Here is a 26,632-nt window from a genome sequence, read left to right as displayed (position 1 = left end):
CATTTGAACCATTTTGAACCCAGCACATCTGCCAAAACTCCCAACTCATCTGGAAACTGTCTAACTGGTACATGGATGCAATAACCAGTGCAAAGTGCCTCACAAATTGTGGTCACTGGCATGACTTTTGCATGTAAGTTGCTCAGTGCAATCTGCAAGTTGTTGGTGGATAGAGCGAACACGAAACAAAAGGATTGACACTTTAGCATGATCTGAAGGTTTTTTTTTTTTTTGAGCTGGTGTGGCTGCACTGTGCATATAAACACATCCGATACACATTCCTTTAGTACCTTAAACACAACACGTTCTTCCACCCCTTACTCCATCAGCGACGCACTGCTTACCCCTATCAACAATCACACCCTAAAATATGTTCTTGTGTGCTCTGAAATCGCTTAGGGGGGTGGAAAGTGTAGACAGAGGAAGCTTATATCCTCCATGTCGCCTGTAAACCGTGTGATATTAAAACGCAGTTATATTTACCGATGCACTTTTACACGATAGCTGATCGCAAGTTCATCTCCGGTCCGGCACCTGTTTACACGCTCGTTTCAATTAGAATTTATAATGAGGGCCACATGAATACAAATTAAAATGCATTAAAACGAAATATTTTCATCGGAATCTGCATTGTGGGTCGAGCGGGCATGTGGAAACGGCCCCCCGAGTGTCGTCGGCTGTTATATGCCCGCGACCCGCAGATAACAAGTGTGGCGCTTGGCGCGTAGCGCTGGGCAGCACCAGTTAACGTGTGTTTGTGGCGAGTACTACTCAAAGACGGCGGTTGCTCCGCTCTGCTTCCCTTTAAGGCAACGAGTCCCAGCCGGGAGCTGATTACCCCCTGGGGGGTAAAATGAAAGATTCTGAGTTTGTAAATACAAATTGTGTTTGATTGTTGTTTAGCCGCTACTCTAAATTATTTGTAGAACATGTCCTCTGTCAGCTCTATTTTGGTGAAATCCAGTATTTATTAGGCTACCATCAGGCATTTGAGATGTAGGATAAAGTGCGGTGAAGACTGCACACTTGCGGTTTATCTGACGATATCCTCTCTGTTTGTTAAAGGAAATTTAGTATTGTTGATTTTACTACTTTTGGAAAACTGTAGGTTGCCCCAATGAGTCTGTTTATGGAGAAGAGCTGTTTTTAGAGGAACTTTAGGTGTGATTAAACAGATGACAACCTTTTAAATTTTTTATTTTTTCCCAAAGTTGAAGAAGCAGATATTTATTTCCTTGTGCACTGTGTGTAAGATTTTTCATTTCCACCGAAGAAGAAAAATATTCTCTTTTCAGTGTCGCTAAGCTAAAGAAAGTGATTTTACCTTCTGTAGCTACCACTGAAGAGAAAACTTACTTTCTTTTTGCTTATTACGTAAAATTTTGTTTCTGTGGAAGAAAAAGAATTCATTTACATTGCTTCTAAATGCAAAATATGAATGTTTAGTTTACTTTTCAATGAAGAAATGTTCTTTAATCACACTAAATTTTGTAATTGTAATGGCGAAGTGATAAGACATTTTAGTTTACTGTGACAAATAGTTGCGACTCAACGGTAAAATGTGAGACAACGGATTCTAAGGCCTCGTGTTCAATGCCTGCTTACTTTTAGGACTTCCATGTCTTACTTATCACTTCTTTTACCTCTGACAATGTTTATTAACTTGAAAAATGCTGAATCCGAGTACACTAAACTGTGGGCTCCCGTATACCTGATTGGGGCAGTCAGTTCAGAGATATGTGAAAGGAAACGGCACACCATTTCTAATAGAACCACGCATTACTACGCGTTGTGGTATTCACACTAAATTCCAAACTGAAGCGGGAAATTTGTTAGCGATCCGATCTTTAACCGTATTTTATATACAAGTTGTACGTTTGCGGACATACATTCTCTATCGTAACTTTGTTTACGAAGTACCATTTACAACTCCAGAAGCCTATAATAGGAATTGTGAGACACCCTGTAAATAGTGAAAGCTGGTTACTTTAGACACACTGTAACTGCGTAGCTGATGTGTTGAACCCCTTTTATACTCGTTCGGTACGCGTACGAAATCAAGTGAACTTTTTCGTAAAGGTTCATTGTAAGAAGTTCCGCACACTGTAAGACAGAATTGAAGAAAATAATTTATTTTACAAAATACCTTCACAGTCTTTCAATATAATCTCTGTTCTTGCTTATAATACATTACAAACGTTTTGGCAACTTCTGTATTCCGGATTGCGTACTTTCATTGTTGAGCCGTCTGATTACTCGGGTCAACCGACTGGAAGCTTCATCAACTGTACAATCACGTTTCCCACGGAATTTTTCCTTCAAATTGGGAAAAAAATGTAAGCCTATTGGGCTCATATCAGGACTGTAAGGTGGATGGGAAGTATTATTTGCGATCCACATTTGTGGAACGTTTCCCTCACCAGTAGCGCAATATGCGGTCTTGCAAAATGAGGACATCAGATTCAAGAATGTCAGGATTCCTTTGATGAATTTTGGGGAGAAAAACATTTTACAGAAACAGCTAGTACTTCGTGCCTGTTGCAGGTGTCCTCTGAGGCACTTAATTTGTATCTTTGACTCTACTCATGTCATACGCAGATATCATCACTAGTTTCGCCTTTGAACGTTGGCGGCGGAACTTTTCCATTGTGACGACTGAGACTTCAGTTCTGGCTCACAACGTCGCATCCAGGTTTCATCAAGTGCATCATTCCTTTACAAAAACTGCTCTCCTTTTGTCCGATAACGTTGAAGCAATTTTTCTGGGAGTCTTCTGTGACCTGCTTTCTGCTCTTCACTCAGACCGTGCGGAACCCATCTGGCAGCAACTTTTCTCATCTTTAACTTTTCACTTATCATTCTGTACACTCAAGTGACAGACATTCTGGTATCATACGCAATTTCTCAAATGTGTCTCTTCGATTATCTCTCAAAATGTCATTAACAATAACCTGAGATGTGTAGTGTGTCGCAGCTGACGACCTTCCACTTCTTGGGTTGTGCTCAGTGCTTACCCGACCTTCATGGAAACGAGTAGAGCACCGTGATACTGTGCTGCGACCCGCTACACTATTACTACACACCGCTCTCAAAGCGTTATAACTTTCCACGTAGGGATTTCACTTTGATGTAGGAACGCCAGTACTACGCGTAATCCGTCCTGATTCGGTTTTAGCTTCCAATTTAAAACTGAATTACTCACGACAAAGCCACGCGACCCAGCAAAAACATATACGACCGCCTGAAGTATCGCTCACAACTGACAATTTCAGCTTGATTACGCCACCGGTCGCGCATGCGCTGTGTGCAGAACTTTTGAAATGGCCCTCGTGCAAACGAAGTACGGGGGCGGCCCCAAGTGCGGATTAGGAAATAACTGGATTGAAGTGGTAATGGCATGTCCACACTAGTATTCACTGGTTGGGTTAAAGTATCATTTTGTTTTACATTCACTGCCACTCCGCAGGTTCGAGTGTGTGGTCATCGTCCCCTAGTTGTGTACTGTACTTTATCAAATGGTTCAAATGGCTCTGAGCACTATGGGACTCAACTGCTGAGGTCATTAGTCCCCTAGAACTTAGAACTAGTCAAACCTAACTAACCTAAGGACTTCACAAACATCCATGCCCGAGGCAGGATTCGAACCTGCGACCGTAGCGGTCTTGCGGTTCCAGACTGCAGCGCCTTTAACCGCACGGCCACTTCGGCCGGCTGTAGTTTATCAAACGGACATACTTGATTTGCAATCGAACTGGTCATCAAGTCAACAATTAAACACATAGTGTTTTCTGTTCAGGAACTTCAGCGTTGCAGCTTTGTCGGTTCTTTGCCGACCTTACCGTCATCTAACTGTCTGAAAAATAAAGCGCTTCTGCCCTCTCTGTTGCGCGCAGAAACGAGCCCGCCCCCGACCGGCGCCATCAAGTTCGCCATCAGCCGGCTGGTGGAGCGCGCCGAGCCGCCCCCGCCGCCCCCGCAAGGCCGGAGTGACGTCACCACGATGACGGAGGCCGCCTCCCAGCCGCAGGCGGCGCGACCGCGATCGCGCACGCCCTCGCCGGAAGCCGAGCACGACCACGACCCCGACTGCGACGACGCAGACGTCGACGTGGACGTCGAGGTGGAGGACAGCCCGCCGCCCTCCCCGGAGCCCGTCACCCAGGTGCGCAACCCTCAGCCCTCAGCCCGCCTCCCCACCCGACACTTTGACCACTGCCCTGCTCCTAAAAGGTACTTAGGTGTCAACTGACATAATTACGGGTGCCTTTGAGACAACATTACCCACGTCGATCACCTCTGCATATCCTACAGTGTTCGCAAACTACATTTCAGCAATCATATTGTTTCATCTCTTGGGCATTCTGGCATGGTGTCGCGACTTTACAGGCACATCTTACCATCCCTACATCCACAGAGACTCCACACCCTATCTCTATGCAACTTCTTCCGACATTCCCTCCCAGATGATAAAATTCGCCCCGATATTTATCCGTCCTATTCAATCTGGCCATCCCCCCTATCCCACTCCGTATCAGGACTACCTTTTCCCCCTCTCCTCTCTATATTCTCTACCTCTTTTCCTCTCTTTACTAGACCCACACACACACACCAAAGTCCTCCGTCTGTCCAGTATCCACCCCTGCACCTGCCATTATTTCTATAGACATCATATAATGGCTCCTAAATTTATACCCACACTCTTCAGCCCTACAGAGCGTCCAACATTTCCTCTCCTCAAAAGGAAATTTTTTCCCAATGCAACCCTTAAATTTTGTACGAAAAGTGCGGTTCTTCTGTTCAAAGATTTTGGAAAAAACGACATTTTGTCTATGGAGTGCGTGATTGATTCTTTTGTAATTTGTTTTTGTTTATTTATAGACACAATTACATGTTTATGACACAGTCTCGGTCTCAGGCGCTGCAGTCATGGGCTGTGCGGCTGGTCCCGGCGGAGGTTCGAGTCCTCCCTCGAGCATGGGTGTGTGTTTGTCCTTAGGATAATTCAGGTTAAGTAGTGTGTAAGCTTAGGGACTGATGACCTTAGCAGTTAAGTCCCACAAGATTTCACGCACATTTGAACATTTCACACTGTCTTATCGGCTTCGGCCATACAATGACCATCCTCAGATGCTAAATGCGGCATACACTGAACACAGGTTCATGCGACCATTCTTTGCAATGTGTTTTCCATACTTGTTTCTTTCTCTTTTTTTATCTTTGCCTTTGAATATCCATGACTTTAATTAAAAAACAAAGAAAATGAACAGTACAAATTCATGTAAAGATTATGAACCATGAGCCACCTTACAGCTTCGGAAGTTTTCGACAATCTGCATCATTTAATCTTAATGTAGGACAGGGATAGATGGTCATGAATTTTTCGAATGCCAATCTCAAACTCTAATAAGCAAAAGCCACTACTTGACCAGAAATGAAAGTGATAAAAATGTGAGGGCCGGGTGGCTGAGCATTTACAAGAAAAATACCATTTTTGGCACTGTAACGGCGAGAAATGAGACGCTTCTGTTAGCGTGGCTTCCAGGCAGCACTTACCAAAGCGGAAAGAGTACAGAACATCAATCCGAAGGTAGCGGGTTCCAGTATATATGTGAAGTGAAACGGCCAAAAAAGTGTAATCCTCGATGACGACGATGATGATAAATCCAGAATGACTGGCTCCTCTAGTTTATTTCTTTTCGGCAGTGAATCGCGTAGCTCACGATTTGCTGTACCCTATCACTTGTCGGATTTCATAATTATTGAAACGCAGGCTGGATCTAGTCTTTCAGCAGCGCGTGCGCTGGTGCCTTGGCCCGCAGGTGCCGCCCCCGCCGCCGCCCCCGCACCCGGCGCCGCTCAAGCGCTCCGAGACGTTCAGCGTGTCGGCGCTGCTGCGGCCCGACGCGCCGCGCGCGCCCCCGCTGCCGCTGCCTCTCCCGCCCCCGCCGCCCCCCACGTCCGGCCAGCAGCCCACCGCCTTCGGCGCCGCCCCCGTGCCGCCCCCGGCCGCCTCCTTCGCCGAGACGACGGTGTCGGTGACGCGGTCGTTCCTCTACCCCGGACTGCCGTTCGCCGACCTCATCGCCAAGCAGCACCAGCACCAGGTAGGCACGCCCACCCACGGCTGCACGTCTCATACACAAAACTGCCACCAATAGCTAAGAAGGCACATCGAAGCTCAAATTGTAAAGTCTGGGCCACTGACCAGTCGTATTCTCTGACTGTTCCGATGTAAGGAATCCTACCCAATCACCCAATCAAAATAAACTAAAACTTGGATCAGCATGTAAGCTGGGAAGAGCAAACTGTTGAAGCACCCACAAAATCTCTCTCATGTCCACATGGAATCCAAAAATGTAGGAACATTTTTCCACCTCAAAGAAAACGAAGGAACTCCCGTATACAGTCGTGTGAAATTTTTACCACTTTGTGTAGTGTAATGCGGCACAAAAAAACTCCAGATGATCCGAGCTCGAAGTGATCTGGTGAGCAGACATGTATCGAGGCAGCCGCCTTTTTAGAACGGAGGGATGGACTCACCCCACCCTCACGATGAGAACCCGTTCCTTCGGCGGCGCGGCGTTATCTTGCGCGAGCTGTAGCAGCGCGGTGCTGCCACCTGCCGACAGGACCCCAGCGGCGGCGGCGACTACTTCCTGGCGCGCCAGCTGTCGGCGCCGTCGGCGGCGGGCTTCGCCTTCCCGCCCTCGCTGTACCCCTCTGCGGCGGCAGCCGCGCTGCACCACCACCACCAGCAGCAGCAGCACCAACAGCACCAGCAGCACCAGCAGCAGCACAAGGACCTGGTCGACGGCAACCGCAACCTGCTGGCCGCGCCCTCGCTCTACTTCAGCCTCGGCGCCGTCCAGGTGCGTCCGCTGCTCAACGACAATCTCTCTCGCTGGTTAAAGCGTCTGTCATTCTCCAGCAGTGACAAAGAATCTGGTCTGAGACTTGTCGCGCATGATAACAGGCCCCTGTACTGGTGTATTGGTCTCTCCACATGAAGGACAACTTCACAATGCGGTTATAGACAAAACTGGCCAATAGCGGATAATATTCCGTTGGTGCACAAGTTCCATAGCGTTTTTCAATAAGTGTAATAAACGCAACAGATACACATAACAGAGACGTTAGTCATTAATACTACACTGAAGAGCCAAAGAAACTGGTACATCTGCCTAATATCGTTTAGGGCCCCTGTGGACAAGCAGAAGTAACACGACGTGGCACTGAAGTTGTGCTCTAAAGAATTGACAACACGAATCTTGCAGGGCTGTCCATAAAGAGTACGAGGAGGTGGAGATCTCTTCCGAAAAGGACGTTGCAAGGCATCCCAGATCTGCTCAACAATGTTCATGTCTGAAGGGATTGGTGAGCAGCGGAAGTCTTTAAACTCAGAAGGGTGTTCCTGGAGCCACTCTGTAGCATTTCTGGACGTACGGGGTGTCTCATTGTCTTGATGCAATTACCCAAGTCCGTCGGAATGCACAATGAACGTGAATGGATGTAGGTGATCCGATAGGATGCTTACGTACGTGTCACCTGTCAGAGTCGTACCTAGACGTATCAGGGGTCCCATATCACTCCAACTACACAAGCCCCGCACCTGCCTCCAACTGCTTGAACAGTCCCCTGTTGACATGCAGGGTCCAAGGATTCATGACGTTCTCTCCATACCCGTACGCGTCCATCCGCTCGATACAATTTGAACGATACTTGACCGACTAGGCAACATGTTTCCAGTCATCAACACTCCAATGTCGGTGTTGACGGGCCCAGGCGAGGCGTAAAACGTTGTATCATGCAGGCATCAACGGTGCACGAGTGGGGCTTCACTCAGAAAGCCCACATCGATGATGTTTCGTTGAATGGTTCACAAGCTGACACTTGTTGCTGGTCAAGCACTGAATACCGCAGCAGTTTGCGGAAGGGTTGCTCGTCTGTCATGCTGAACGATTCTCTTCAATCGTTGTTGGTCCAGTTCTTGCTGGATCTTTTTCCGGCCGCAGCGATGTCGGAGATTTGATGTTTTACCGGACGATATTCAGGGTACACTTCATCGCTACCTCGGAGTGCTGTGTCCCATCGCTCGTTCACCGACTATAACACCACGTTCAAGCTCACTTAAATCTTGATAACCTGCCATTGTAGCAACAGTAACCGATCTAAGAACTGCGCCAGACACTTGTTGTCTTATATATGCATTGTCGAACATAGTGCCATATTCAACCTGTTTAGATATCTCTGTATTTCAATACTCATGCCTATGCAAGTTTCTTTGGCGCTTCGGTGTATATTCTCCTGGACTATTTACAACAGTCTACCAAAGCTGGTGCAACTTCTCGTGTCGGTGACTGGAAATAACGTTGTTTCGAGGCGAAGAAATCGTCGTACCATGTTCGGAGCCCATTTTCGTCCAGAAAGGAAGTTTCCTGAACGTTGTTCCACAGAGGGCGGGACAGGTGACAATATGAGGTCGCAAGATTAGATGAATAAGGTGGGTGGGGAATGACTTCCCAATCGAACTCCTGTAAAGTGTTTTTTGTCTACCTCGCAGAAAGTGTACGGGCGTTATCGTGGAGTAGCAGCACTTCACACGGTCGTCCTGGTCGTTTTTCTTGGACTGTGAGTGCAAGACGTCTGACTTGTTGACGATAAATGTCAGCAGTGATGGTTAAACCTCCGGGAAGCACAGCGTAGGTACACTCCTGGAAATGGAAAAAAGAACACACTGACACCGCTGTGTCAGACCCACCATACTTGCTCCGGACACTGCGAGAGGGCTGTACAAGCAATGATCACACGCACGGCACAGCGGACACACCAGGAACCGCGGTGTTGGCCGTCGAATGGCGCTAGCTGCGCAGCATTTGTGCACTGCCGCCGTCAGTGTCAGCCAGTTTGCCGTGGCATACGGAGCTCCATCGCAGTCTTTAACACTGGTAGCATGCCGCGACAGCGTGGACGTGAACCGTATGTGCAGTTGACGGACTTTGAGCGAGGGCGTATAGTGGGCATGCGGGAGGCCGGGTGGACGTACCGCCGAATTGCTCAACACGTGGGGCGTGAGGTCTCCACAGTACATCGATGTTGTCGCCAGTGGTCGGCGGAAGGTGCACGTGCCCGTCGACCTGGGACCGGACCGCAGCGACGCATGGATGCACGCAAAGACCGTAGGATCCTACGCAGTGCCGTAGGGGACCGCACCGCCACTTCCCAGCAAATTAGGGACACTGTTGCTCCTGGGGTATCGGCGAGGACCATTCGCAACCGTCTCCATGAAGCTGGGCTACGGTCCCGCACACCGTTAGGCCGTCTTCCGCTCACGCCCCAACATCGTGCAGCCCGCCTCCAGTGGTGTCGCGACAGGCGTGAATGGAGGGACGAATGGAGACGTGTCGTCTTCAGCGATGAGAGTCGCTTCTGCCTTGGTGCCAATGATGGTCGTATGCGTGTTTGGCGCCGTGCAGGTGAGCGCCACAATCAGGACTGCATACGACCGAGGCACACAGGGCCAACACCCGGCATCATGGTGTGGGGAGCGATCTCCTACACTGGCCGTACACCACTGGTGATCGTCGAGGGGACACTGAATAGTGGACGGTACACCCAAACCGTCATCGAACCCATCGTTCTACCATTCCTAGACCGGCAAGGGAACTTGCTGTTCCAACAGGACAATGCACGTCCGCATGTATCCCGTGCCACCCAACGTGCTCTAGAAGGTGTAAGTCAACTACCCTGGCCAGCAAGATCTCCGGATCTGTCCCCCATTGAGCATGTTTCGGACTGGATGAAGCGTCGTCTCACGCGGTCTGCACGTCCAGCACGAACGCTGGTCCAACTGAGGCGCCAGGTGGAAATGGCATGGCAAGCCGTTCCACAGGACTACATCCAGCATCTCTACGATCGTCTCCATGGGAGAATAGCAGCCTGCATTGCTGCGAAAGGTGGATATACACTGTACTAGTGCCGACATTGCGCATGCTCTGTTGCCTGTGTCTATGTGCCTGTGGTTCTGTCAGTGTGATCATGTGATGTATCTGACCCCAGGAATGTGTCAATAAAGTTTCCCCTTCCTGGGACAATGAATTCACGGTGTTCTTATTTCAATTTCCAGGAGTGTATTTCACCAGATGCATATCGTTATCTTTTGTGGGTACGCGCAGGCCTTTGTATGCGCGGTTGTTACTTTGTTTGGACTCAACCATTCCTTCCTTTCCCTCATGTTAGCATAAAGACACAATTTCTCGTCATCAGTAACGTTATAGGATGGGAACGGTCGGTGTTACTCATGGGCCAATTGATGATGAGTAATCAGAGATTCACATATGGCCACCCGATGATCTTTGTGATTTTGGCCTAGAGCATGCGGTACGCACACACTCTGTTTATCAGCCTTACCCATTGCATTCACGTCTGCCAGTTCTCGAGTACGCTGAAATGGGTCATTGCGGATTAACACGTTCAAACGATGTTCATCAAACCCCTAAGGCCTTTCTGGACGTGGAGTCACAAAAGCAAAAGCAATCTTCCTTAAAACGACAAAAAATATTTTCTTGGGGGTGCTCTGTCCAATGGAATTACCCCCATACAAGGCGCAAATGTTACTCGCTGCCTCCTCTCCTGTCACTCCTCTATTGAACTCAAGCAGAAGAATTTGTCGGCAATGTATCGATTTCTCCACTTGGCACTTCGTTTTCTGGAGTCCAGAGCTGCTCTCACTATCTCCAAATGACAGAATGACAAAATTTTAACTCAAATAGGAACAGTGACCTACAAATAAAAAAATGACAGTCGATAAATGAACTCATGGCAAGCAAAATACCAACATGCAAAGAAAAAAAAACCGCTACGAATTTATGCACCAACCTAAAAACTGCAATTGATGGCAGACATGAACAGGATTATTCATAAATACATCCAGGGTTTCAGAACGCAGCTGCGCAAAAACTACGTGGCGCACAGAAACAGACCCATATCAGCGGATAGAGCATCTGTTCAAAAATGGTTCAAATGGCTCTGAGCACTATGGGACTTAACACATCTGGTCACCAGTCCCCTAGAACTTAGAATTACTTAAACCTAACTAACCTAAGGACATCACACACATCCATGCCCGAGGCAAGATTCGAACCTGCGACCGTAGCAGTCGCGCGGTTCCGGACTGAGCGCCTGAACCGCTAGACCACCGCGGCCGGCAGAGCATCTGTCCTTACAGGTCTCATTATGGGCTCTGTTTATGTCGCAGAAAACTTCAACATCCGTGCGCGTTTCACTGGAATTGCTGCCACGAATTGTCCAGAAATGTGTGACAGCAACCTGTTTTGCAAATCTGTTCACGGAGTTGCCTGTCTGCAGACACGGACTGATCCATTGCGGCACTGCAGAGCGGATGCTTTGTATACATTTTCAGACTCGCCTGCTCCCTACGCTGTATTATTGACAGAGACATGGAGAGATGATGCTCTACACTCTGCTCTGATATTTGTCTTTTTTATATGTGTATTTCGTAATTTTCACGCAGTTCTCGTCTGAACTTCAGACGTACTTACGAATAACCATGTACTTTCGTTTGATTGTCATATATGTACACTCGGAAGTATTCTGTCCGATAAGGTAACCTCATAGTGGCGTTGGCGTTTTGCTAGTCCTTATGACGTCTGACGCCTTATGCGATGTGCTGGGTGCGTCCGTTTTGCGACAGGGGAAGGGACGTAATATAGACGTTATACTATGACTGCAGTATGCAGTGTGAAATTTTAACTGCAGTTCGTGCGTAGTTAATCAATTGAATCTTTTTTGTATGTTTACTCTGTGATACAAGAACCGTCTATTAACTTTTATGCCATGTAACTGTCCTTTTACTTTTTTATTTGGGCATCTGTTTTACATTTCTGTGATGTATCTAAGGCCAAAAGGAAGTGTTCGAGAGAAGATCTGCAACATGCAGTGTTTTCATGAGCACTGAATCCCTCAGTACCGAGCGAGGTGGCGCAGTGGTTAGCACAGTGGATTCGCATTCGGGAGGACGACGGTTCAAATCCGCGTGCGGTCATCCAGATCTAGATTTTCCGTGGTTTCCCTAAATAGCTCAGGGAAATACCGGTATGGTTCCTCTGCAAGGGCTCCGCCAATTTCCTTCCCCATCCTTGACACAATCCGAGCTTGTGCTCCGTCTCCAGTGACCTCGATGTCGACGGCACGTTAAACTCAATCTTCCTTCCTTCCCTTTTTGAATCCCTTAGTTTTTGGTGCGATGAACGTCTTATTCCTTTGAAGAGATGTTTCTCAGTGCATAGCAATAATGTGCTCTGTTTTACCTGCAACGTGGAGGCTAGCCTGATTGAGAACTGAAATCTCGTTTCGCAGGATAGAGTGGATCAAGTTGTGGTTGTGGAGGGGGCCGTAATCAGTTACTGTTAGTTGCACAAAACACACAAACTTTTATTTTCCTAAGAACCACTTAATTACACATTGACTTAAAAAGATCAAATTAAAACAACACGGCTGAAGGAGTAGTTAAGAAAACTTGCGATACCTCCTGGGATGAAGGTCCAAAACCACACCAAAAACAAGAATGTCTGAAGGCCTGCACACAAGTTATAAAAATCACTTTAAAGAATACATGTGGCTGAAGGCCTTACATTAAATAAATTTCACGTAAATACTCGGCTAAAGCCACACACAAGACATTAAACAACTCAGGGCTTAGGACCTGGATAACAAGAATTTTAGATAGAACTAACTTTCAAAACATACTTTTTAACAAATCAATCTTCAAATTTTAATTTTAATCAGCTGAAGGCCTAATTTTAAAATTGAAACAAACTAAATTAATAGACGGCTGAAGCCCTCGCACAGTACATAAGAGTAAAATGAAAATCACAATCTAAAGCCAACAGAACAGTGACGCTCAGAAGTGTTCCATGGTCAGCCTGAGGAGGTAGCTCTAATGTGAGGTGAGGTAAGACAGGCAGCGAAGACTAAAAGCTGAATAATCGGATGGCAACCCCACCCAGGGATGGCTGGAAGAACCGACAGCAGCTTAATTCCCTTCCGCCCGACCAACGGTACGACAACGGAAAATATCTGCCGAGGACGAAGATACTAGACACACTACATCTTCAGAATTGGCATCTAAAAACAACCAAGGCACAATAACCACTCTTAAGAAAAATATATGATCAAACAACTAAAAGGCTGTCGAACTACACACTGTGCCAGACAGCATCAACACGGCGAGGAAAGGCACACTGCCAGAAAACTACACTAACGACCAGGGCAGGTAACTGGGGTGTTAACGGCCACAAGGCAGAAAATACCGCTGGTGCTCTTCACTGATAAGTAACAACCAATTTAATAGTTAAAGACCATACAGGAAGACAGATGCAAAATTTCGCCGACTCCAACACACCTTACGTTGTTGCTAGCCGGAACGGCCCAGGAAGCAACAACCGGCAGTGAACGAAGAGATGTCACAACAGTAGACGTTTCATGACAGGTTAAGTGATCACTAAACTTCAATGTCCAGGTTCGGTGGGCAACGAACTTTGTAGCTCTCAAAGCTAGCCGGCCGGAGTGGCCAAGCGGTTCTAGGCTCTACAGTCTGGAGCCGCGCGGGCGCTACGGTCGCAGGTTCGAATCCTACCTCGGGCATGGATGTGTGTGATGTCCGTAGGTTAGTCAGGTTTAAGTAGTTCTAAGTTCTATGGGACTGATGACCTCAGAAGTTAAGTCCCATAGTGCTCAGGGCCATTTGAACAATCTCAAAGCTAGCACCTCACAATCTGATCCAGCGCTGCGGAGACTTCCTTGCTGCTCTGTCCCAACCGACCGACTGCCACACACACCACAACACGGAAATATAGCGGTCACACCAAAGATGCTACAGCAGTACTAGAATCGATAAGCGCTGCTGTTGAAATGCTGAAACTGATGGAGGCAAGCCAGCAACTCTTTATGGTAGTAACTCAGGGAAAAATAAGACGCCACTCGATTGCAACAAAATTCCAAAGAACAAACGACATGAAGGCGAGCCAGCCACGGTTTAACATTTTTTAAATGTTCGGATAATAAGTTGCCGTCTCTTCATCTAAGAATTATGATGAATGCAGCTAGCCGCTATCTCTGTGTAATGTCTTGTCTGTATAGACGTGTATCTGTTGCCTTTAAGATCCCTTCACCTTCACACATAAATCTATACAGTAAAGTAAGGGCCTCCCAGTTCTTGGCTGATCCGTGATAAGACAGGCGAAAAGTTAGACTAATGGAGGATTATTAGTATTGTCTCTATTTTCATTCGCTCTCTCTCTTTCTCTCCTTTATCTGTGTACAGTTTTTAATATAATATTTCATTACGTGAAATCAGCCAAACAGAATCTTTGGTGGAGTCCTTCGTCTTGGTAATCAGCGGCTGGCTTGCTGTAAGAGATCTTTACATTTATTATTACTGTTAAACACTGCATTCAGTCGGGAGAATCAATCGTTTGGACAATTTGTTCCTTTTACGAAAGATTGCGAATTCCAGATGTGTACGAAGCCTTTTTGGACGATTTAACACAGACTCAGTGATTGCAGGCTCTATTCGACACAGCTGAAACTTCCCCACTAATTACAGCGCCAACGTGATCATCAAATGATTCAGAAGAAAAATTCATTCGTTCATTCACTCCAGACCAAAAAAATCACAAACCTTATTTATGAACGAAATTGTGTATTAAATCCATCTCCATTACATGTCCAGATCTCCGGTGATTCCACGTCTTAATTATTTTCCGTTTACAGTCTCTTTCTATTCAAACAAACCACTAGCGGTACAAATGTTAATTGGCTCGCTTTAGCGAGAAGAAAAGCGGAGTATGTATCTCTCAGAAACACGTCAATCCCTCAACAGATACTCCAGAAGCTGTCCTAGTTACCACTCTCCAACAACCATGGAGAATGCATATATGCATCTCTGTTATTTCAAAGAATAAACGCACTAGAAAATACTTTGGCGTCGTCGAGCTGTCGCCGCATATATTACGAGAAAATCAGATCAGATAACTTTTCCAAAGTGAATGAATGTGGATGGTTTGATTGAAAATGATTAATTGGTGCGTGGTAGAGGGCATTTTCTGTGGGGACATTACAATGGCTCAAGTACCCCACTCCTTTCACGGCTATTTTTTGTGTGAAGATGATTAAATTAAAGAAAAAGCCCACAATTAGTCGATTTTAGTTCCAAATTTATGTTTACCACTTTATTTTTTCTGTACAAACAGTTAATTTACGAAAGCGGTATCTATTGCACAAAGTTGTTTCATCATGTCAGACATTTTGTCGAACCTTGACATCACTTCTGTACTTGTCTCATTTTTTTACTTGCAATAGTCACATTTTCCTTGCACTATCGACATTCTATCCGAAATATTAGTTTTGTCAGTACTTTTCCCACTCTCTCACATCGTCCGTCGTTGCTCTTCTCACTCGCTACCGTCCGAACCACACCGCCTTCCATCCCCTTCGGCGGGGCCTTTCTGCTTGTGTCGAGCGTGGAGACCACATGAACAGCACGCATAGGTTGGCAGCAACAAAACATGGGCCTTTCACGTAATCGTTCGGAAAGTCCAGTATTCTCGAGAAATCAGTCTCATTACGGTACAACTACATCGAAGAGGCACTAAATTCAGGGGCGAATTTAGATACTCATTTACACATAAATAAAAAATTGTTCAAATGGCTCTGAGCACTATGGGACTCAACTTCTGAGGTCATTAGTCCCCTAGAACTGAGAACTAAATAAACCTAACTAACCTAAGGACATCACAAACATCCATGCCCGAGGCAGGATTCGAACCTACGACCGTAGCTGTCTTGCGGTTCCAGACTGCAGCGCCTTTAACCGCACGGCCACTTCGGCCGGCTACACATAAATAATTTTAGTTGTCTGTGCATTAACAAAAATGTAACATGAAATCAGAGGTCTTTGTGGATAAGGTCACCTCTGATAGAGGCTGATGATTACGTTTCCTCAAGGTGTGGAGACCGCACGCACAGTCACGATACGACCCGCAAAGCATTCATTAGCTCCGCATTATATAGAAATACAAGGTGACAGTTATTGAACTACATGAAATAAAATCGTCATAACTTCTGAACGGTTTGCGTTAGGGCGTTCAAACTGCACGGTTGCCCGCGGGGCATGATGGGAATTAGTATGGTTTGGTTTAGCGACGAAACCCACTTTCATTTGAATGGGTTCGTCAACAAGCAAAATTGCCACATTTGGAGGACTGAGAATCCGCATTTCGCGATCGAGAAGTCTTTTCACCCTCGTCGGGTGAGTGTCTGGCGTGCAATGTCCAGTCACGGAATAATCGGTGCGATACTCCTTGATGGCACGGTGACTACTGAACGGTAGGTGAATTTTTTGCAAGATGATTTCATCCCCATTATCCAAAACGACTCTATCGAAGCAGAAAAGTGATGTCCTGGAGGAGCACTTCGGGGACCGCATTCTGGTTCTGGGGTACCCAGAGGCCATTGGCATCGGCCTCGTTTGGCCGCCACATCCTCCGGATCTAAACACATACGAGTCCTTTTTGTGGAGCTATATTTAAGACAAAATGTACAGCAATAACCCCGAAACCATTACTGAGCCGAAAAAAGCCATTCAGGAGGTCATCGGCAGCATCGATATTACGACACTTCAGCGGGTCATGAAGAATTTCGCTATTCTTGTGCGCAACGACATCGCCAATGGCGGCAGACATATCAAACATGTCATCATCTAAATCCGAATACCTGCAGTGACGTTTACATGTTGAATGAAGTGAGTCACGCCGTCGTTTGTGACTAATGGGAGGTTCCAACCCCATTCTGTGGCATCTAGTAGTCAGGCCTGCCAAGCGAGTGCAATTGTTATTCGTACATCAGAAATATGTTCATCATTTATCATACCCACTGCAAGTATGCTAGTGGCTATCAGTTAAGCTATAACGCAACGGAATGGATAACGCATCTGACAAATAGCTTCTGCACTTTTCTCATGGACTCACTCCACCCTGGCAAGACCACATTTCCTTTGTGTGGTATTTATTCTAATCAAAGGTTAGACATCACAGCAAGAAAATGGAGGTTATGTTTAAATAACTCAACAAAATGGCTACCCACAACTCAGTAATCAAGACCACTACTTGTTTCACGTACCTCCTATTTTATTACAGTAAATTCTTTCACGCAAATGTTGCAAAATTTCTTGCATTACACTTAAACACGATAGTTAAACAAGGGATTCTCCACCCAATGGGCACAACATAACATAAGAATTTTATCATTATATGGTCTCGTAATGTTTCGGTTTATTGCTACTGTGCGCTTTCTAGATTAATATGGAATCTTTCGCTACTTCATTCTCTCCCACACTATCTTAACCTCATTCATTAGCAACATAACGAATTTCCTGACTTTCGTGCTGAACTAGGAAAAATCATGCTTGACGCACCGTATTTGAACCTAATTCGCTACTGTCTCATGCAAATCAGAGAGATTAAATACAAAAAATTAATCACCCTAGCAGTATAAAACACTTCTCAAAAACAAAATGTTTGGTTATCTACTCGTTCTGCTTTCCCCGATTAAACAATTCTCATCCAAGATTCACACGTCACTGACCTACGTAATAATTTTCCTACCACAACTCTGGAGGATTTACGCACATCTGCCTGTGCAATGCAACCCACATGGTTGTTGACGAGTAGATAGCTGACTCACCTTAATTCACTCTCAGAGTATCTGAATATCAAGCTGGCGTCACACGAATGTATCTCATAATGGAAGTTTTCGTATCTTATTTATCTCACACTCGGATCCTCAACTGAATGCTAGGACAAGCACTTCTAATTCTTTTTATTGTCTCATAGTCTGGTTGAGACTCACACTGTACTCACCACGTGGAAGTGCTTGTCTCTAATTCAAGTTCTGCACACGGAAATCTTAAGTATGTCAACTTAGATTTACACACGCAAGTATTTAATCTTAATACTACCACACGCTAGCATTTCGTCTTATAATTACGACACGTCGTTTCTTTGTCACTTCCGAAGAATCCTATTTTCCCCATGAATTTTTTACCTGCCTACCTTTTTCCGAACAATTTACATGAGCCTCCCACCAAAGCTTCTAAAAAGAGAAGTTATTAGTTTATCTACTCTTAAATATTGCGCATGCATACCATTTTCATTTAAATTTGTTTCTCTGGAGCACACATAAAACACGCCTTCACACCTCAGGAACCAGCGACAGAGTGCTGAAACTTGGCCGTTCATCCGGTCATCCTGCGCTTCCCCAGAAGTGGGGAAGGACCTTATCACCGTATTGGTCAGCCACATTCCAGGCCCTCTGATGTCCTGGTATATTTCCTCTCGTTGGTTCGACCAAAGGTGACCAGAGAACCGTCTAAAAGATGATTATAGACTCTACATTCACTATCTGTGGTCAGCAGACGACCAGCCATTCATTCATCTACACCAACATGGATACTCTGTAAATCACATTCAAGTCCCTGGCAGAGGGTTCATAGAACCACCTTCACAATTCTCTATTATTCCAATCTCGTATAGCGTTTGGAAAGAATGAACACCTACATCTTTCCGTACGAGCTCTGATTTCCCCACGGTCGAAGGTTCGGATCCTGCTTCGGGCATGGATATGTGTCATGTCCTTAGGTTAGTTCTGTTTAAGTAATTCTAAGTTCTAGGGGACTGATGACCTCAGACGTTAAGTCCCATAGTGCTCAGAGCCATTTTTTTATTTCCCTTATTTTATCGTGGCAATCGTTTCTCCCTATGTAGGTCGGTGTCAACAAATATTTTCGCATTCGGAGGAGAAGGTTGGTGATTGTAATTTCGTGATAAGATTCCGTCGCAACGAAAAACGCCTTTCTTTTAATGATTTCCAGCCCAAGTCCTGTATCATTTCTGTGACAGTCTCTCCCATATTTAGTGATAATACAAAACGTGTTGCCTTTCTGTGAACTTTTTCAATGTACTCCGTCGGTCCTACCTGGTAAGGATCCCACACCGCGCAGCAGTATTCTAAAAGAAGACGGACAAACGTAGTGTAGGCAGTCTCCTTAGTAGGCTGTTACATTTTCTAAGTGTACTGCCAATAAAACGCAGTCTTTTGTTAGCCTTCTCCACAAAATTTTCTATGAGTTCCTTCCATTATAAGTTGTTCGTAATTGTAACACGTAGGTATTTAGTTGAATTTACGGCTTTTAAATTAGACTGATTTATCGTGTAACCGAAATTCAACGAATTCTTTCTGGCACTCATGTGGATGACCTAACACTTTTCGTTATTTATGGTTAATTGCCACTTTCCACACCATTCAGATATCTTTTCTAAATCGTTCTGCGGCTTGTTTTGATCTTCTGATGATTTTATTAGTCGATAAACGACATCGTCATCTGCAAGCAACCAATGAGGAACAGCAAAGGGCATTTGGCACTACCTTGGGAAACACCAGAAATCACTTCTGTTTTACTCGATGACTCTCCGTCGATTACTACGAACTGCGACCTCTCTGACAGGAAATCACATATCCTGTCACATAATTGAGACGATATTCCATAAGCTCGCAATTTCACTACGAGGCGCTTGTGTGGTACAGTGTCAAAAGCCTTCCGAAAATCCAGAAATACGGAATCGGTCTGAAATCGCTTGTCAATAGCACTCAACACTTCATGTGAATAAAGAGCTAGTTGTGTTTCACAGGAACGATGCTTTCTAAACCCTGTGTGTCAATAGACCGTTTTCTTCGAGTTAATTAAAAAAAAAAATGGTTCAAATGGTTCTGAGCACTATGGGACTAAACTGCTGTGGTCATCAGTCCCCTAGAACTTAGAACTACTTAAACCTAACTAACCTAAGGACATCACACACACCCATGCCCGAGGGAGGATTCGAACCTGCGACCGTAGCAGCAGCGCGGCTCCGGACTGCAGCGCCTAGAACCGCACGGCCACCGCGGCCGGCTGTTAATTCATAATGTTCGAACACAATATATGTTCTACAATCCTGCTGCATATCGGCGTTAACGATATGGGCCTGCAATTTAGTGGATTACTCCTACTACCTTTCTTGAATATTGGTGTGACCTGTGCGACTTTCCAGTCTTTCGGGACGGGGTACGGATCCTACGGCGAGCGAACGGTTATATATGATTGTTAAGTATGGGGCTACTGCACCATTACCAAACTGGATTCAGAGATCTATTTTAAGGAAGTGCACATCTGAATAATTACATATACAAATTGCTCTTCTTTGCTACATTGGTATCCGGCTTTGGTGTATTAAATAAAATTGTGTTATTATCCGAAAAAGAACAACGAAGTATGTTGTACATCTTTTCTATGTCGGGCAGTACTGTATTCTTTGACCAATTAACGTTTCTTTTCAATATAGTTCAATAATTTTCACCTTGTATATCCAGTTGAAAATCGCTCATGACGGAAGCAGGTAGGCCATGTTGAAGGAGGGGAGATAAGATAGACTCGTTTCAAAATGACGTTGATAGTAAAGTGATAGCACCTCACTAGGAGTAAATGCAACCCATCCACTCAGTCGGTCGTGGTGCAGGCGGCGGCGGCGGCGGCAGCCATGGCGACGTCAGCCTCCGGGGGCGGCGGCGGCGGGTCCGGCTCCGCCTCCGGGGGCGGCTACGGTGGCACCGGGGGCGGCTCGGGGGCGGCCGGCGCGTCCGCCGAGGAGGAGCAGCTGTTCCGGCTGCGGCACTCGCTGATGGGCCAGTACCACGACCACCACCACCACCACCTGCTGCGCGGCGTGGGCGTGGGCGTCGGCGTGGGCGTCGGCGTCCCGCTGGGCGACGTCTACAGCTGCGTCAAGTGCGAGAAGATGTTCTCGACGCCGCACGGGCTCGAGGTGCACGCGCGGCGCTCGCACAACGGCAAGCGGCCCTTCGCCTGCGAGCTCTGCAACAAGACCTTCGGCCACGAGATCAGCCTCAGCCAGCACCGGTAAGACAGCCGTCGACGGCGCCGTCCCGGCCGCCAGACGGCCTACTTTTCACGCGGCGTGCTTGCCAATCTCATTCTACCATCCCCAAATATTTTGTCTTTCGTGCAATCCGTCGTTGACTGCTGCTAGACACGGTACTCGACTGATGTCATTCTCTGAACAACCACACCTGTAGCTCATTCATTATTCAGGACCCAGTTCCCACTTGCATCTCATTCGTTATTCAGGATCCAGTTTCCGTGTACACTGGGCCATCTTCAGGCTAGAGAGGCTGATTTTGCAATTGGGGGAAACGATCCCGGAGAGGATAACGAGTTAACATGGTCATGGGGACGTATCAGTGCTTCCTAGAGAGGTACATTCACTTGAAGTTGGAGGTAAAAAGATCTTTTACATTGATCCTGGTGCCATTGCCAGGCAGGAGGTTCGCCATAATGGGGAAACAACTGCCAGTATCCCTATCACATGGATTATTACCTACGAACTTGCCTCCGATGACTCGCTTTTACCTCTGGTTCGTCACTCGGAACAGTACGGTGTTGGAATTTCTGCCATCCATCCTATTCACAGATGAGGCTGCCTTTGCGAGGGGTGGTACCGTTAATCTTCACAACACCCACTTGTGGGCCATGGAGAATCCGCATCAGCAACAGTTCAGTCTCAGACTGTGGGAGGTACTATTGACGACTGCTACGTCGTACCAGTCATCCTTCCACAGCGCGTTCAGGCAAGGCATATTTGCACTTCCAGTCGATGACAATGGTGGAAAAACTGCCTTCGGTGGTAAGATAGGCAATATGGCCCTCTAGCGTGTGCAGCTGAAACACAGTACTCATTCACTGATTTTCAGTGGATGGTCTCACTCTCAATTTTAAAAATACACAACGTATTCAGTCCACGCATCTGGAGGTACTATATCAATCATATGTGTAACACATGGTGAGAAAAGGACAAATAGGGTACAAACTCCAAAATTTTTTGGTCTCCACATTAATGAGAATTTAAACTGTGAAAAACACATTTTGGAACTCCTAAAACTACTTAGTTCAGTCACATTTGCACTTAGAATCATTGCAAATCTTGAGGAGGGGCAAATCAGTAAGTTGACGCATTTTGCGTACTTTCTTCCAGTAATGTCTTATGGAATTACGTTGTGGGCAGCTCAACCGTAAAAGAGAAATTGCTTATTGCTCAAAATCGTGCAGTAAGAATTATATGTGGACTTCAACCACGATCATGTTATGGACATCTACTCAAGAAGCTAGGTATACTGACAAATGCTTCATGGTATACTTCTTCTCTGATGTTTGTTGGAAAATTATCTTATGTACTTCAATAGGATTTATGATGTACATAATTAAAATACCAGAAGAAAAAATGACATTCATTACTTTGCAGTTAAGATCCTTAGACGCCAGGAAGGCATCTGGCCCAGATGCTATCAAAACCATCTAAGACGGCTACTGAAATTGTCTCCTATGTCGTTAATACAGATCAGGAACAACAGAGGGCTTATAACACTTCGTTGGGGAACGTCGGATATTATTTCTGTTTTACTCGATGACTTTCCGTTTATTACTACGAACTGTGACCTTTCTGACAGGAAATCACGAATTCAGTCGCAGAACTGAGGCGATACTCCGTAGGCACGCAGTTTGGTTAGAAGACGCTTGTGAGGAACGGTGTCGAAAGCCTTCTGGGAATCCAAAAATATGGAATCAATTTGATATCCCCTGACGATATCACTCATTAATTCTGAGTATAATGAGCTACTTGTGTTTGACAAGAACCATCTTTTCTGAATCCATGCTAACTTTATGTCAATAAACCGTTTTGTTCGAACACAGTGTATGTTCCAAAACCCTACTGCATATCGACGTTAGTGATGTGGGCCTCTAATTCAGCGGATAACTCCTACTTACCTTTTTGGGTATTGGTGTGAATAGAGCAATTTTCCAGTCTTTAGGTGCGGATCTTTCTGTGAGCGAGCGATTGTTTGTAATTGCTACATATGGAACTATTGTATCAGCATACTCTGAAAGAAACTGGTATAAAATCTGGATCAGAAGCCTTACCTTTATTAGATGATTTAAACTGCTTTGCTATACCGAGGATATCTACTATGTTTGTCATCTTGGCAGTTGTTCTTGATTGGAATTCAGGAATATTTACTTCGTCTTCTTTAGCGAAGGAGTTTCGGTAAACCGTGTGTAAGAACTCTGCTTTTGTGGCACTGTCATCAGTGACTTCACCGTTTTTATCGCGCTGTGAAGTTATTGATTGCGTCTTGGCACTGGTGTGCTTTATGTATGACCAGAATCTCTTTGGGTTTTCTGCCAGATTCCGAGACACAGTTTCGTTGTGGAAATAATTATAAGCATCTCGCATTGAAGTACGGGCTATCTTTCGAGATTTTGTAAAACTATTCTAGTCTTGGGGATTTTGCGTTCTTTTAAATTCGTCTGGGGGCAGTAAGGCCAGCGGTATGCTATCAGGATATCAATGGTGCTCATCCGAGTTCAAAAAGAAATAGTCCAATGCAGTCATTCAAGCAATACCTCATTTTACCCAGTAATAGTTAATTTCTTTTTACAAGATGTCTATAAACTTTGGTAGTACATTAAAATGTTATTCTCTTCTCACAGATTCACAATAACTAATCATAACACCGGGGAAAACTACCTAACTCTTATTTTTTCACTGTTCGCCTGAACGTACCTTTGTAGCTGCTCAGCTGATTATGTTTAAGTCTGAATATGGTCCAATATAGAACGAAATCGGTATATGGATTGGTTTTGTATGACTCTCAGCTGATATTTTTTTTGTGAGCCCAGAGATGTTGAATCGATTTCTGAATAATAATTTCTTATTTCGGTGTACATTTCATTGCATGTGCAATAGCTGCTGTTAAATATGCGCCGGCCAGAGTGGCCGAGCGGTTAAAGGCGCTACAGTCTGGAACCGCACGACCGCTACGGTCGCAGGTTCGAATCCTGCCTCGGGCATGGATGTGTGTGATGTCCTTAGGTTAGTTAGGTTTAAGTAGTTCTAAGTTCTAGGGGACTTATGACCACAGCAGTTGAGTCCCATAGTGCTCAGAGCCATTTTGTTAAATATGCAATTATTATTTTAAAACTGATTTACGTATTTATTGTAGACAGATATGTCTCCTGTTCTGTGAGCTTCTCTGGTCCTGACTCTAAATCGTTGAAATTATTTGCAAAAGTATGTTGCATGACATTGCACATATATGAAAGAAGACACCGCAGTAGTGGGAACACAGAACTAGAAATGAGTGGAATTATGAAAAACATCTTCTATACAGGCCGTTATTAAAGTTTAGCGTAAAAATCATGCGCATGGTGGACGATCCTAAAATGAGTATTTTCAGACAAAAAACGCACGTGAGGTGTTCGGGAAGTAAGGTCCGATCGGTCCCGAAATGGAAACCATTGAAAAATCAAAAATGCTTTATCTTTTACAGTTAGCTACAGCCTCTAGCCACTTCTCTACATAGTCGCCGTTACGACTTAGACATATGTCATAGCGTTGTACCAAGTTTCTTAGACATATGTCATAGCGTTGTACCAAGTTTCCAGTACCCTCGTCGCAGAAGGCAGCCGACTCTGCTCTCCACCAATTCTCTACGCTGATCTGCAGTTCGTTGTCTATGCCAAAATGTTGTCTTCATAGCCAGCGGTTCATGTGACCAGAGGTGAATCTCAGGGGAGAAACTACGAACTTCATGGTTGGTGGTCAAACACTTCCCCATCGAAAACGCTGCAGGAGCGTCTTCATTGCCCCTACAGAGTGTGGCCGAGAATTGTCATGAGGAAGAAGACACATGGCAGTTTGTTACGTGGGCTGCTTGAAATCAAGTAAAATCTCTCATCAGGCCTTCATACTCGGCGGGAGACGCCATTTTCTAGGAATCTTCACGTGCCCCCCACTGTGCGCTCAGAACTGAAAGAGCGGCGTGACGCTATCGACGGACATACTAGAGACACTGCCCAGCACATCTGTGCAAAGCTTCACCGGATTTTCACTGTGGTTTCCATTTTGCGCCCGATCACAGCTTACTTTCCGAATGTCCTTCATGTAATTGAAAATCAATATTATGTTTCTTCCTGTTGAGATAAACAGCTTACTCATTACCACAACAACTTAAGCTGTTACAATGGTTTATCAAAATATGTGGAACATGAAGTATCACTGAGGTTCAGATTCGACCTTAAAACGCAGGCAGCCCTGTAAGTAGGTGAATGACACTATAAGTAGGTATGTGAGGTGTTACACAGCTCTGATGGAGGTAAGCACTCATCTGTTTTCAGTAAAGCCACATCACCGAGAGATTAAAAACTTCAGGCTGATTAACGTTTCACTTTCCTTAATTTCGAAGGTTTGGCATTTTTACCACATCGGCGTGACTATTTCCCAGCGTGGCGGTACTGGTTATCGACTGGCATGGAGGGCGTATTTGTTTTGTTCCGGCTCGGATGATTGAGAGCTTCGGAGATATTCTGTAGCACAGACTGCCTAATTTTATCTGTTGTAATCGGCGTTGGGAGCACTTCTACTTTTCACAAAAAAACGACAGGAGACATAGAGTGCTTATTTTTAAATCTCTAAGTTTTAGCGTAGAGTAGAGCGATGTAACTTGTAACACTTGCCAGACTTTAGCCTGTAGCCAGCTCTGAAATGATAGCATTTACTTTATGTGTGCTTTATGTTTCTGGAATTGAAAAACTTACTCTAAGTGTGAGAAAACTGTTCCAAAGTACATGGTCACGTACCTTGGAACGAGATATTCTATTCAAATTTTTCAGTTGAGAAAATCCTGTCAATACTGTATTTAATAGTCTCTGTGCAACATTGCTACTCTACTGAACAGCAATAATCAGTAAGGGAAATCAAATTAAGAACAAGTATTATCAAAAACCAGTTACAAATTAAAAATATTTTGAAATAAATTTCCATTTTAGAGGCGGAGAAAAATGTAAACACATCAGGGAAACTCAGTTTATTTGCAAATAAAAAAAAATCCGGTTCAGAATAAAAGATGGTGCACGGTAACGAACCATGGCTTAAACGTTCACACGTTCTATAACTAGTTTTAAAAATTTTCATAATTTTACTCAATATATAAAACTCTATCTGAAGAGCTACGAACAGCCTAAAAGTAACTTAAATATTTTATAGAAGTACTGCAGCTGAATATGTGGAATTCGTAACAGTTACAGTCGCTGCACAAAACTCAATCTAACGTCTCGCCACAATAAAAACAGTGGAAAATACTGGAAAGTGCTTATGGGGAACTCTAGTGGGCGTTCTTTCATGTCATCCAGAAATCGGTCATTAGACTGAAACACCGACCACTGAACATCATTCGTTCCTAGGTACAGTGTCCTTCAGCTACAACACCCTCCCCTGCGTCTTGCCATAATTATAGTCTTCGATACTTCTCCTGTAATTCGATTTATGGATCATCACATGCGTCTACGAGCTAATACTCACAGAAAAGGACATAAGTCTTCTCTGCGACATTAAAAATATTGTGTACAATGCTGAAGAAAGAAGAGATGGTTCAAATGGCTCTAAACACT

The 26,632-nt window shown here is 45.1% G+C and overlaps 1 protein-coding gene across 1 annotated transcript in view; it reads left to right on the top strand.

Annotated features, from left to right (window-relative positions):
* The first annotated feature begins 647 nt into the window (after positions 1-647).
* Positions 648-26,632, top strand: part of LOC126484715 (fez family zinc finger protein 2-like) — a 190,233-nt gene continuing 164,248 nt past the window's right edge. Inside the window, exons 1-5 of the mRNA XM_050108311.1 lie at positions 648-720; positions 3,894-4,027; positions 5,820-6,104; positions 6,630-6,869; positions 20,760-21,028. Coding sequence (XP_049964268.1) covers positions 648-720; positions 3,894-4,027; positions 5,820-6,104; positions 6,630-6,869; positions 20,760-21,028 — 1,001 coding nt within the window. The remainder of the gene's footprint in view (positions 721-3,893; positions 4,028-5,819; positions 6,105-6,629; positions 6,870-20,759; positions 21,029-26,632) is intronic.

This window comes from Schistocerca serialis, chromosome 6, assembly GCF_023864345.2.
Source record: "Schistocerca serialis cubense isolate TAMUIC-IGC-003099 chromosome 6, iqSchSeri2.2, whole genome shotgun sequence".
Lineage (NCBI taxonomy): Eukaryota > Metazoa > Arthropoda > Insecta > Orthoptera > Acrididae > Schistocerca > Schistocerca serialis.
The sequence above is the reverse complement of the archived record's forward strand: the minus strand, read 5'-3'. Positions and strand labels throughout refer to the sequence as shown.